This window comes from Rhinoderma darwinii, chromosome 3 (assembly GCF_050947455.1).
Source record: "Rhinoderma darwinii isolate aRhiDar2 chromosome 3, aRhiDar2.hap1, whole genome shotgun sequence".
NCBI classification, from domain to species: Eukaryota; Metazoa; Chordata; class Amphibia; order Anura; family Rhinodermatidae; genus Rhinoderma; species Rhinoderma darwinii.
This window is the reverse complement of record NC_134689.1, coordinates 429,001,300-429,015,201: the sequence shown is the minus strand read 5'-3', so window position 1 is coordinate 429,015,201 and position 13,902 is coordinate 429,001,300. Positions and strand designations below refer to the sequence as shown.

General features: G+C 38.1%; 2 protein-coding genes across 2 annotated transcripts in view; one reads left to right on the top strand and one right to left on the bottom strand.

Annotated features, from left to right (window-relative positions):
- Window positions 1–629: 629 nt before the first annotated feature.
- LOC142750753 (olfactory receptor 11L1-like) lies at window positions 630–1,562 on the bottom strand. Its single transcript, XM_075859731.1, has one exon. It carries the CDS (start codon window positions 1,560–1,562, stop codon window positions 630–632), a length of 933 nt encoding a protein of 310 aa, XP_075715846.1.
- Window positions 1,563–10,831: 9,269 nt separating this feature from the next.
- LOC142750752 (olfactory receptor 11L1-like) overlaps window positions 10,832–13,902 on the top strand; it is a 45,743-nt gene continuing 42,672 nt past the window's right edge. The window contains exon 1 of the mRNA XM_075859730.1: window positions 10,832–10,945. Within this exon, the coding sequence (XP_075715845.1) occupies window positions 10,832–10,945 (114 nt within the window). The remainder of the gene's footprint in view (window positions 10,946–13,902) is intronic.

Below are 13,902 nucleotides of genomic sequence, written 5' to 3'. Positions count from 1 at the left end.
AACGCCTGAACGGAGCCCTGACGCAGATGTGAACAAAACCTAAGATTCCTTGGGCTCACCTTCCATCAATACGGAACATATACACGTCCACTTTTAATAATCTTTGTTGTTCATTGCACACGAGACAAACTGTATCATTAATGAGGTGTCATTTGTACCAAGGGCAGCACATCAGCTCAGTGGTTAGCACTGTTACCCTGCAGCTTGGGATTGAATCCAACCATGGACAACATTTGAATGGAGTTTGTATGTTCTGACCGCTATTGCGACTGCTTCCACGGTGTCCTCTGGTTTCCTCCTACACCCCAGAAACATACTGTAAGGTGAATTGGCTTGTGATGAAACCAGCCGTAGTATGCGTCTGAGACAAGGACTAAAGTGTATCGTGAGTGAGAAAATATTGGTGTTATCTAAGCAATTCGAAATACATTAGTAAATAAAGCCATAAGAAATAGACCTTAGTGGCAAGTGACAAAGTCATTTACAAACAAAGTTGCTTTTGGCTGGACCCCTGGGGTCTTATTATTGTTTCAAAGCCTGGGTAAACCGGAGGATCCTCTGATACGCTGATGGGACAGTCCAACCCTGTCTTCAGGTAGAAACTCAGTGATGTAGAAATTATAAATTATTTACCAGATCAAACGCTTATGAATAGCTCCTTGTATGGCTTTTCTGATGTCTTCATTTCTCAGACTGTATATAATGGGGTTTATGAAAGGAGTAAACACAGTGTAGAGCAGGGATAGGATCTTACTCATGGTGACTGTTAGACCTTTTGTTGGGACAACATAAACACTGAATATAGTCCAGTAGAAGATGGAGACCACAGTCAGGTGGGAGCTACAGGTGGAGAAAGCTTTCTGTCTACCGGTACTGGATGGGATCCTTAAGATTGCTAAAATGATATTAGTATAAGAAATGACAATGATTGTGGTTGGAATTATTACAAAGGGAATGCTGAGTAAATAAACCTCTAAATTAACTATGAAAGTATCAGAACAGGCAAGTTCTAGTAAGGGGACAAAGTCACAGAATAAATGGTCAATTATATTTGGTCCACAAAAGTTTAGATTTGCTGTTTTTATAATCTGAATCAAAATAATGAAAAATCCAAACAACCAGGAGATGGCGGCCAATCTCACACAATAATCACTTGTCATGATAGAGGTGTAACGGAGGGGGTTACAGATGGCCACATATCTGTCATAGGACATCACTGTGAGGAGAAGACATTCAGATGCTTCTGAGGCACAGAAGAAATAAAACTGAGTCATGCAGTCATTAAAAGAGATGATCCCCCCATTATTCAGTAGAAGGTGGAGCATGTTGGGGACAATGTCTGTCGGTAACAAGATGTCATTGATGGACAGTTGTGAGATGAAGAAGTACATTGGAGTGTGGAGGTTCTTGCTGATGGACACCAGGGTGATGATCAGGAGATTCCCACATATTATCAGGCAATAAACCACAAGAAACAGACAGAACAGTAATAGTCTTGGATCTTGACTGACTTGAAATCCTCTGAGGAAAAACATTGTGACCTTCGTCTTGTTTCCCGGCATCTAGACCAAGAAATTAATTATATCTGTGTTAAAGAGGACCTGTCACTAGATCATATAACTCAATATGGATTACTGACCTGAATAGCGCTATCTCCCTGATTCCAGCGCCATTTTGTTATTTTTCCTGGACCCCCTGTTCTAGAGCTATTGCCCACAGTTTTGTTGGCTCCCTATATGCTAATTTGCTGTAGTTAGCCAATGAGGTGGAGCTAGTTACCCTACCTCTGATGCTGACCAATCAGCATGAGACAGCTTGAGGGTAGTTTACGCCCTGTTCGCTAATACAGCAAATGATCACAAAGGGAGGTAACGATACACTGGGGCATTTCTCTGGAACCGGGGGTTCCAGAAAAAAAACACAGCACTGGAATCAGGGAGACAATGACGGGTCCTCTTTTAAAATGAAAAAAGAAATATATAACACATATTTCATTATATAGTATAGCTCTATATCATTACCTTTAACTCTTTACAGTAACTTTATATCATTACATTATTCCATATCACTATCACTACCTGTACAGCACTGTGGAAAACATGGGCGCTTTATAAGCAACAGAATATCCATATTAGGAGTAAATTGCTCATGATATGAAGGTACAATATTATGTACTGTATATACTGAGTAGTCATGAGTTTATGGCTTGTCATTGATAAAACCTACAGATGTAGCCGTCTTTATTTTGACTTTTAACACATTAAATACACAGTGGCTAGATCCTTTATCTTGACTATTTCAATGACTTGTCAATGGTATTTGTTGTGTGATATCACGCTGCAGCAAGTTATCAGAGTCAAGATAAGGATTGCTACATCTGTACACTGAAAAAGTATTTAAAGAAGTAGAAATAATATTTTCCTGACATTTTTGCAAAAAAAAAAAAAATTTAAATTGTGGCAAAAATCATGGCAAAACTGTGGTAAAAACGATACCACTATAACTCACCAGAGCTCCTATGTTCATGTTTTCTTCTTTTCTGTTAGTTGATTTTGCCTGTTCCTTTGTTCATTCCCCCCGCTTGTCAACTCCAGTAAAATATACTGTATATAATAGAATGTATAAAAATTAAAAACACAAAAAGTGAACAATAAAAGAACAAACTAATTAAAAAGAATATAAATATATATTTGATATGACCAAAAAGCACAGCATGGATCTAGAATGGTTCAAAATAAAGTAAGAATGCGGCTGTCAGCAAGCATGTTAAATATGAACCAGATCCAGGGGTGTATACCCATAAGGCATCCAAAACATAATATATGACCGAAAAGAGAACAAATGCCAAAACACAAGAACATTTAGAAAAATGAGCAAAATATTTTATTCAAAATGACATATACATACAAAAATGATAAAAAGAATCCATGAACCAACAGGTTAAAAAGACCAAACCGCCATACAATATATAAGGAAGGTAACGTCTGAAGTTGACGTATAATAATGACAACCAAAAGATATGATCTAATGATCAGGGTACATACATGCATAAGTATGAAAAATGAAACATTAATGAAAAAATGCAAGAAAATGTGCGAACATCAAGCACATACCCATTGATCAACCAGATGGAAGCACGGCGATGTGTCTGCCCCAACGCGCGTTTCGGCGCAACTGCCTTCGTCTGGGGCCCTGATCATTAGATCATATCTTTTGGTTGTCATTATTATACGTCAACTTCAGACGTTACCTTCCTTATATATTGTATGGCGGTTTGGTCTTTTTAACCTGTTGGTTCATGGATTCTTTTTATCATTTTTGTATGTATATGTCATTTTGAATAAAATATTTTGCTCATTTTTCTAAATGTTCTTGTGTTTTGGCATTTGTTCTCTTTTCGGTCATATAAATATATATTTGGTTTACTCATATTCATAATCATTTATAGAATAAATTGCACAACACGTGCATGATAATTGGCGGAAATATTGTTTTTTGCAATTTAATGCATTTTCCCTCAGAAAGTAACTTGAATGTTTAATACATTTAAAATCTACCTTTGCAAAAAAACAAGACCTCACACGATTACATTGATGAAAATAATTTTACTGATCTTTAATTCTAAAATCAGCGACATCATTAAGGGGCTAATATGCACTAAAGAGACCCAAATTATGCACCTACTATGCTTACATGAAACATAAATTCAATATCTACAATAGAAACAAGTGACATTTTTCAGTATAGTTGATAGTGTGACTTTTCGGAGGATGAGGAAATTTAGAAGATGCTGAAAAAGGAGCACTGTGTAATGACTGTGGGTAAGGAAACAGACAAGTGAGCCCTAATCTACCCACCACTCAGTCCCTGCCTACATGCAACGACCCGCCCTAGGCGGCGGGGTACAACTGGGCGACGGTCTCTACGCTCAATAAGTGCCCGACAGACAAACAGACAAGGGTACACAGAAGCAAGGGAAAAGGGGCAGTTGCCAACGGCAACACCGTGAGCAACAAGAGTGGTGAACGAGCCGAGTCAAACCAGGAGTGTACGAGGTACCAAACGCAGAGCAGGAGAGTAGTGAACAAGCCGAGTCAAACCAGGAGTGTACGAGGTACCAAACGCAGAGCAGGAGAGTAGTCAGTAAGCCAGGGTCAATATGAAGCAGGGTCAAATGGTTCAAGAAGCTGCAGCAGGGCCAGGAAACAAAACGAGAAGAATCACAAGCACGGAGGAACAGGAAAGGCAGGTATAAATAGACAGAGGGCGGGAGCTAGCTCCGTCTGGCCAGGCTGTGATAGGCTCTCCCACTCCTAAGCCTGCCATCCTGAGTGGTGGAAGATGGAGTCAGTCTCACAGACATAGAAGCAGGTGCAGACTGATTACCTATGGGCGTGGATACAGAAGCTGTGCCTGGCAGATCCTTAACACACTGTGCCTGCTTTACAGCCCCCCCCTTTATTATTACTACTACTACTATTATTATTATTATTATTTTGTTGTCTTCACTTCTAGTGTTAAAGAGGTTGACTCATGAAGACAACCCCTGTTAGAGTCGTTCTGGTGGACTCTGAAATGCCTGTCTGGCCGAGGAAAAATTGCCTATTTGCCAGGAGTGCTGAAATTCAGATCTGCATCGATCAGCGGCTCCAAACTGAAAGCGGTTGCATTTTATTAGACAATCCCTTCAAGTAGAGTAAAAGAACTGTAGCCATCATATAAAACAAAGTATAGAAATAACACTACATTGCCACTGCTGATTATTCTATTTTTGAGCTGATGAAAATTTCAAAAGTATATAATATATTAATATACTGTAGTTAAATAGATACAAACAATGTAAGGTAACCTAAACCTGCCATGTAGGAAAGAGAGAAATAGAGAAAGAGAGAAAGAAAGAAAGAAAGAAAGAAAGAAAGAAAGAGAGAAAGAAAGAAAGAAAGAAAGAAAGAAAGAAAGAAAGAAAGAAAGAAAGAAAGAAAGAAAGAAAGAAAGAAAGAAAGAATTTTGAAGATTTTGTTCTTATTAATTATTACATTTCCGTTACTCACGTCAGGTATTTCTTTGTTCTTGATCCTTCTTTTCAGATGAATGTTTCTTCTCGTTGCTCTCGGTTCTCTGGGGTGAATGATGACAATGTTAGACAGCGGCAGCGTCATCTTCTATGGCCGTCAGACACATGAATGTGAAGCATTACCTGTGGATATTTATGTACATAGTGAAGACCAGGTGCCGGGTATAGCAACTCCCGGGAGATCTTTCAGCTATTGTCTTATTAGTCTCCAGTGTTCCAGTCAATAGAGGAATATAAAAATAAATCTATAAATAATTATCGTCTTCTGAGAATCCCGGAGTCATTTCTTTCACTTATAGGAAGATATAAAACATGTAGTTATACGTTACATCCTGTGGAGATGAGAAATATAACATCAAGAAGCAAATGGAGAAGTCGTACTAATTATTAATAACAACGTGTTTACTGCTGAAGGATTGTAATATTGTTCCACCAAGTAATAAAACAGATTTAGAGGGGCAATCTCAACATGAAGACCAGTTTACTTTCTGAAGCTGGCCGGGTGATTGGGTCCAGTTTTAGGAGTACTCCCTATAAGAGTGTGGGGAGAATCCCCAGGAAGTTAGAGGTTAGTTTGTGATCTGCCAGAAGAGTTTATTAAATATAATAAATTATATATTTAAATAAGTATTTTGACTTGTTTTACTTCCCCAGGTGGCATTTACCAAAAAGAAAGTCATATCATGTTCTCTAAAAATGACAACTTGTGCTGTGTTTGAACTGTGAGGTTTATTTGCTTTTGGCAAAATGTTGGTTGGCTGCGCCATAACAACGCCAGGACATTGCGAGGACCTGACTCTTGGGACGCCGCAAAATGTATAATAGGGTCAGTGTTCATACCTGTTATTGTTCAGCATGGGCAGAGCCGTTGAGAGAGCTGATGTGAAAGACTTCGGGTAGGCTGCTGTAGTGGTCCTGGTGTGGTCTAGGAGCTGGGTTATGGATGACGGAGAAAAGCCTCCCAGCTCCATCGGAGAATCGCTGTGTGGTGTGTGGGTGATGGGCAGGACCCTCCCTAACAGGAAGGAGCCTCCCCACTTGTGACATAGAGAGGGGATCAGATCAGCATGCAGGTCAACAAGGTTAACATGTCAGTAGCCTGGATATCTTCCCCACAAACGTAATGTCTTGCTTGATGTCTCCAGGAGCTCTGACCCAGGAAATATTGCAGAATTTAACAGAAAAGGAAAATGTCTCACCAGTCCCAGCATTGCATGGGTGCTCCCTCCCTTCTATATGGCAGTAACATAAATATCTTGCCCACAATCAGAATGTCTCGCTTGAAGTCTCTAACTGATCCAAACCAGGTCCCGGGGCTGCATTGCAAGAATGTGCAAAAGATTCACAGAAACAGAAATTGTCTCACCAGTCCCAGCATTGCGTGGGTGCTCCCCCAGTTCTATATGCCAGTAACATACATATCTTGCCGACGAGCGGAATGTCTCGCATGACGCCTCTGACAGATCCAAACCAGGTCCCAGGCTGGATAGCAAGAATGTGCAAAAGTTTGACAGAAACAGAAAATGGGTCACCAGTCAGAGTATAACATGGGTACTCCATCAGTTGCATATGTCAGCAGTGTAGAAATCTTGTCTACAGATGTAAAAGTAATCCTCAGTCTTTACTATCATAGAGAAGGGGGGATACTGACCAGAGAGAGGATTTTTAGCAAAACCACTAAGATGGTGCAGGCAGGGTAAAAGTGCCCAGCAATCCAGGATGAAGCCTTTTTCACCCACTGTAAAAAAAGGTGGCGGCGGCTCCAGCAGGACAGTTGCAGCCTACGTTCGACACAGCAGAGGATGCGTCAAGAGTACCAGCGGCAGCCAGACGAGTGAACCGCTAATCTCTACCTTTTGTTACTAATATAAATGTATTTATTAAAGTGCAATCCCACCACTGCTTCCAATTGTTTTATAAGAAATTCAAAGATTGCACAAATAAATATGTTCACCCATGATCAGTAAGTGAATAGATATAATTTACTTAAGTGCAAAAGATACAAATACAAACAACATCAATAGATACAAAGAAGTAAGTAAACAGAGAAAACATAAGCAAAGTATTCACTTAGGCTTCTTTCACATCTGTGTTAGGGTTCTGTTCCGACGTTCCATTTGAGCTTTCCGTCGGAACAGAGCTCTGACTGACACGACCGCTATTCTGTAAACGGAGCCAACTACTTCAGGCAAGGACTTCCGGTGCCCGCAGGCAGATGGAGCAGCTGATCGGTATGGGATCTGGGTGTCGGACCCGCACCAATCATATATGCTGCAGATTTTTTTCCACGGTGTGTGGATTGGATTTGTAAAATCCAATCCACTACACTAGAGATCGCTACCGGGTTAGGTTATAGGTCAGAAGGTCAATTGTGTGAGCAAGGTACGGCAGTGAGGTATAAACATTATCCATTTAAAAACAAAACAGTTTTTCATTCATATTAAAAGTTATACAAAATGAGGATCGTGGGTTAAAAAATGGATAAGCATCTTCTATAAAATAAAAAAATATATAGTATAAAAATAATAATAATAAAACAATGGTTAGGAAACATTTATGAGAGTATATATATAAAAAATACAAATATACATAAATACATTTCAAGTGGAATGTCTCCGCAGTGTATGTTTATTTGTTAGTGATAGTATGAAGTTTTTTATTATTTTGTACTTTCAGTTTAAAACATCGTTCATTCCAAGCTGTCAGTGGTGTGTGTCATCGTCATGGTGATATGACGCTCCTAAGTGTGAGTCATCTGAGCAGGGTGCGGTAATGAAGTATATAAGTTGTTCCCTATCAGAGAACGGACCAGTTTTACGTTAATATTCAAAATTATACGAAAAGATAGAAATAATTCTTAAGAATAAGCATCTTAAACATAATCATGGAAGAAGTGGTTTAGAAACATGTAAAAATATATACAAAAATCTATTAGAAATGGAGTATCTTTGAAGTGTGTATTTATTTACTGGGGGGGTATGGGGTTTATTTATTTCTTTATTTTTTGTTTATATGTACTTCAAATGTTTGGTACTTATTCTTTAGAGTATCGTTCTTTCAGAGCTGTCAGTGGTGTGTGTCGTTGTCATGGTGATGTGACGCTCCTGGGTATGAGTCATCTATGCAGAGAGTGCTGCTGCCGACTCAGAGAAGGGAGCCGTGCAGTTCGAGGACGACTAATCGGAACAAGAATACACAGGAGCCACGGGTGAGAGAATTGCCTGTATTATAGCTCACAGATGTTAGTATATTTGTCTGTATATAAGATGATTCCTATATATGTTGCTCTTAGGATTGTAAAAGGGGTTACATAATGGTCTCTGTTACTTCATTGAGACCTGTTGGTTTTAATGTCTTGAGTTTATACATCCAGAAGATTTCTCTTCTGCGAAGAATATTATAACGGTCTCTTTGGTTTTCCTTAATGTGATCGATCGGGGTGATAGTGAAGCAGTTAAAATCACTATCATGTGCCAGTGTGCCATGTCTGGATATACTGTGGAGTAAAAATTTCTTTTTGCAGTTGGATCTATGTTTGTTTAATCGACAGTGTAAGGGTTGGATTGTTCTTCCCACGTACTGAACTCCACATTTACAGTTTATGAGATAAATCACGAATTTTCACTGACAGTTTAAGTTTTCATTGATGTTAAATACTTTTCCTGTTTGTTGAGACCGGAATGTGTGTGTTTTATCAGTAATCGATTGACAGCACAGGCACCTAGTTGTTCCGCATTTAAAACTGCCTATTTCAGATGATTGATTCTGTTGTTGTATTTTCCGTTTAGAATTGTCTTTTATTCCTGAGAGGTTCACTCTACTTGGGGCTAGGATGTTTTTAATAGTTCTCGCTCTTCTGAAAGTAATTGTAGCTTTTGCTGGTAGAATTTTCTGGAGAAAGGGATCAGTTTGGAGTACATGCCAGTGATTGTTGAGAATGTCTCCTATTCTTTTGTATGATGTATTGTATTGTGTGATGAAATTAAAACCAAAGTTCATAGTTGTTTTGCTATGTTCTTGTGTGGTTATTTGGTCACTAGTAGTTGGTTGTGGAAGACAGTCCTCCTGGTTGAGTATTTCGTTTTTTTTATAGGCATCAGTTAAAAGTGTCTTTGGATAGCCTTTCTCCTTGAAGCGTTTGTATAATATTTGACTCTGTTTTGTAAAATCTGTTTTAAGTGTACAGTTTTTTCTTATTCTCTTGTATTGGCTATAAGGAATGTTCTTTAGCCATTTAGGGTGGTGTCCACTGTTAAAATTCAGGTAACTATTAGTATCCACTTTCTTAAAGTGGGTACGTGTGATAAAATTGTTCTCTGATGCAATTATTGATAAATCCAGAAAATCTATTTCTTTTTCTTGTATGTTTGATGTGAATGTGATACCCCAATTATTATCGTTAAGGAAGTGACAGAAGTTTTTGGCACTTGTTTGATCACCATTCCATATGACAAAGAGGTCGTCTATGTATCTTTTGTATAATAAAATGTGATCCATTGCCCAGGGGTGTTTCCAAATGAAATGATCCTCGAAAGCGCCCATAAAAATATTGGCATAGCTTGGTGCTACCCTAGTACCCATTACCGTGCCCTTCACCTGGTGATATATAGTTTCGTCAAAGGAGAATACGTTGTTTTTAAGGATGAATTCCATACTTCTACAAAAGAAATGGATTTGAGGTGGTTGAAGTTCGATGTCCCTTTCCAGGGTGTTTCTAAGGTTTTTAAGACCTAGAGATTGTTCAATGTTGCTGTACAAAGCACTTACATCTAGGGTGATGAGTAAATTGTTTTTAGAGGGTATCAGGCGGAGTTCACTAATTTGCTGAGTGGAGTCTTTTAGATAACTTGGTAAAGTTACTACATATTTTTGAAAGGACAGGTCTAGGTAGTGGGACAAGTGACAGGTGGGTGATTGCATTGCAGAAATAATTGGTCTGCCCGGGGGATTTTTGGGGTCTTTGTGAATTTTAGGTAGGTGATAGTAGAATGGTAGATTGATGTTTCTAGGTGTGAGGTAGTTATTTTCATTTTTGTTTAGGATTTTATCTATGAACGCTTGGTCTATCATTAATTTTAGACGTTTAGTGATGTCTTCAATGGGGTTATAGTCAAGGTTGTTATAATAATTAGTGTCAGATAGGATTTTTAATGCTTCAGAATAATAGTCTAGTGTGTTCTGGATCACTGTTCCTCCACCTTTGTCAGCAGATCTTATTACAATCGAATTGTTCTCTTTGAGGTTTTTTAGGGCTCGTTTTTCATGCGAGGTAAGGTTATTTTTATATGGAAATTTGTGTTGTTCGAGATTTTCCAAATCTCGGCAAACTAAATGGTGAAAGGTGTTAATGAAATTGCCCTGGTTGGCTATGGGATAAAATTTCGATAGGGGTTTTAGATTAGTATGTTTAAAAATTACAGGTGTTTCATTTTGTGAATCCACCTCAGTAGCTGTATCGACGTTATTTTTTGTGTTATCAGCTTTATAAGTTGTCAGTTGGAAGTGTCTTTGGAGAGTGAGCTTTCTAGTAAAACGGTGTAAGTCGATAAATAAATTAAAACCATTTGTTCCAGTGGTTGGACAGAAAGAGAGGCCTTTGTTAAGAAGAGATATTTCTATTTTATTTAAAATATGGTCAGAGAGGTTAAAGATGGACATATATGGTATAGGGGAAGTTAGTGTTGTTCCCTTTTTCTTTTTGCCTCCCCGGGTTCCTCTATAAAGTTTTTTCGTTTTTTTGGGCGGAAAAAATCGTTTATGGTCAATTGTAAAGGATTGGAGACTGGGGTAATTTCTAAAAAAGAAGAAGCATTTCCTAATGGAGCAATATTTTCTACACCAGAGGAAGAGGCTATTTCCTCTGGAATTGCGGTACATATTGCAGGGGTTAGAAATGGAACAGACATATTGGAACCAACTTTTGTATTATCAATCGTGGTCATGATACTTGGGGATAAAGGTAGATCCAGAACAAATGCTCGTTCATTGACAAGTGTACTATTATCGGATTCCGTGTTATTATCAGATTCCATATTAACAACTGTATTAGTGGATAAATCAGTCGATGTGTTGTGTATTGTTAATATAGATAGGTCTAGGGAATCAATTGGTGAGGATATGGCTGCCTGTTCACTTATTGTGTTCGATTTTTGGATGGGGGTGGAATTAGTGTTTATTTTTTGCGTTTCTAAAATAGTAGCGTTCATTACCTATTTTGCCGTTTTATTTGATTTAATGTATTTGCTGTTTAAGAAAAGTCTATTTGATTTGTTGTGTGCCATTCTGTGATCTTCATTTGTTTTTGATGAATGTACTGGCATTAGCCGTTGTTGGATGTTTTTTGGGGTGTCAGCTCGTTTAGGGTGGTGTTGTGGTATTGGTTTACTCCAGGTTCTAATCTGGTTTGATAGATAGTCTAATCTGTCTCGAGTTCGTTTGATTGCTTTTCTCTCAACCAGGAGGACTGTCTTCCACAACCAACTACTAGTGACCAAATAACCACACAAGAACATAGTAAAACAACTATGAACTTTGGTTTTAATTTCATCACACAATACAATACATCATACAAAAGAATAGGAGACATTCTCAACAATCACTGGCATGTACTCCAAACTGATCCCTTTCTCCAGAAAATTCTACCAGCAAAAGCTACAACTACTTTCAGAAGAGCGAGAACTAATAAAAACATCCTAGCCCCAAGTAGAGTGAACCTCTCAGGAATAAAAGCCAATTCTAAACGGAAAATACAACAACAGAATCAATCATCTGAAATAGGCAGTTTTAAATGCGGAACAACTAGGTGCCTGTGCTGTCAATCGATTACTGATAAAACACACACATTCCGGTCTCAACAAACAGGAAAAGTATTTAACATCAATGAAAACTTAAACTGCCAGTCAAAATTCGTGATTTATCTCATAAACTGTAAATGTGGAGTTCAGTACGTGGGAAGAACAATCCAACCCTTACACTGTCGATTAAACAAACATAGATCCAATTGCAAAAATAAATTTTTACTCCACAGTATATCCAGACATGGCACACTGGCACATGATAGTGATTTTAACTGCTTCACTATCACCCCGATCGATCACATTAAGGAAAACCAAAGAGACCGTTATAATATTCTTTGCAGAAGAGAAATCTTCTGGATGTATAAACTCAAGACATTAAAACCAACAGGTCTCAATGAAGTAACAGAGACCATTATGTAACCCCTTTTACAATCCTAAGAGCAACACATATAGGAATCATCTTATATACAAACAAATATACTAACATCTGTGAGCTATAATACAGGCAATTCTCTCACCCGTGGCTCCTGTGTATTCTTGTTCCGATTAATCTTCCTCGAACTGCACGGCTCCCTTCTCTGAGTCGGCAGCAGCACTCTCTGCATAGATGACTCATACCCAGGAGCGTCACATCACCATGACAACGACACACACCACTGACAGCTCTGAAAGAACGATACTCTAAAGAATAAGTACCAAACATTTGAAGTACACATAAACAAAAAATAAAGAAATAAATAAACCCCATACCCCCCCCCCCCAGTAAATAAATACACACTTCAAAGATACTCCATTTCTAATAGATTTTTGTATATATTTTTACATGTTTCTAAACCACTTCTTCCACGATTATGTTTAAGATGCTTATTCTTAAGAATTATTTCTATCTTTTCGTATAATTTTGAATATTAACGTAAAACTGGTCCGTTCTCTGATAGGGAACAACTTATATACTTCATTACCGCACCCTGCTCAGATGACTCACACTTAGGAGCGTCATATCACCATGACGATGACACACACCACTGACAGCTTGGAATGAACGATGTTTTAAACTGAAAGTACAAAATAATAAAAAACTTCATACTATCACTAACAAATAAACATACACTGCGGAGACATTCCACTTGAAATGTATTTATGTATTTTTGTATTTTTTATATATATATACTCTCATAAATGTTTCCTAACCATTGTTTTATTATTATTATTTTTATACTATATATTTTTTTTATTTTATAGAAGATGCTTATCCATTTTTTAACCCACGATCCTCATTTTGTATAACTTTTAATATGAATGAAAAACTGTTTTGTTTTTGTTTTTAAATGAATAATGTTTATACCTCACTGCCGTACCTTGCTCACACAATTGACCTTCTGACCTATAACCTAACCCGGTAGCGATCTCTAGGCCAGCTATAAATGCACAGTAATCATGAATAGACCTAACACTTGTACCTAACCTGACGAAGAGGCCGGTACGGCCTTGAAACACATTGTTGTTGTTGTTGTACAAATAAAAGCAATTTTCAGTACGGCTGCGCCCTCGGATATTCCATTTTTTATCCCCCTATCTCCTGGATCTACATAGTGGATTTTTATTAATCTTCGAACCGGAATTTGGGCTGCAACTGTCTAAACCTAAGTATAACTTGGACACGCATCATGGGATGTTATGCTCCCAGCATAACAACATCAGGTGGTCACTGTCTGCACTATTTATCTGGTCACTGGCTGCACTATTTATATGTTCACTGTCTGCACTATTTATCTAGTCACTGTCTGCACTATTTATCTAGTCACTGCCTGCTCTATTTATCTAGTCACTGTCTGCACTATTTATCTAGTCACTGTCTGCACTATTTATCTAGTCACTGTCTGCACTATTTATCTAGTAACTGTCTGCACTATTTATCTAGTCACTGTCTGCACTATTTATCTAGTCACTGTCTGCTCTATTTATCTAGTCACTGTCTGTACTATTTATCTAGTCACTGTCTGCACTATTCATCTGGTCACTGTCTGCACT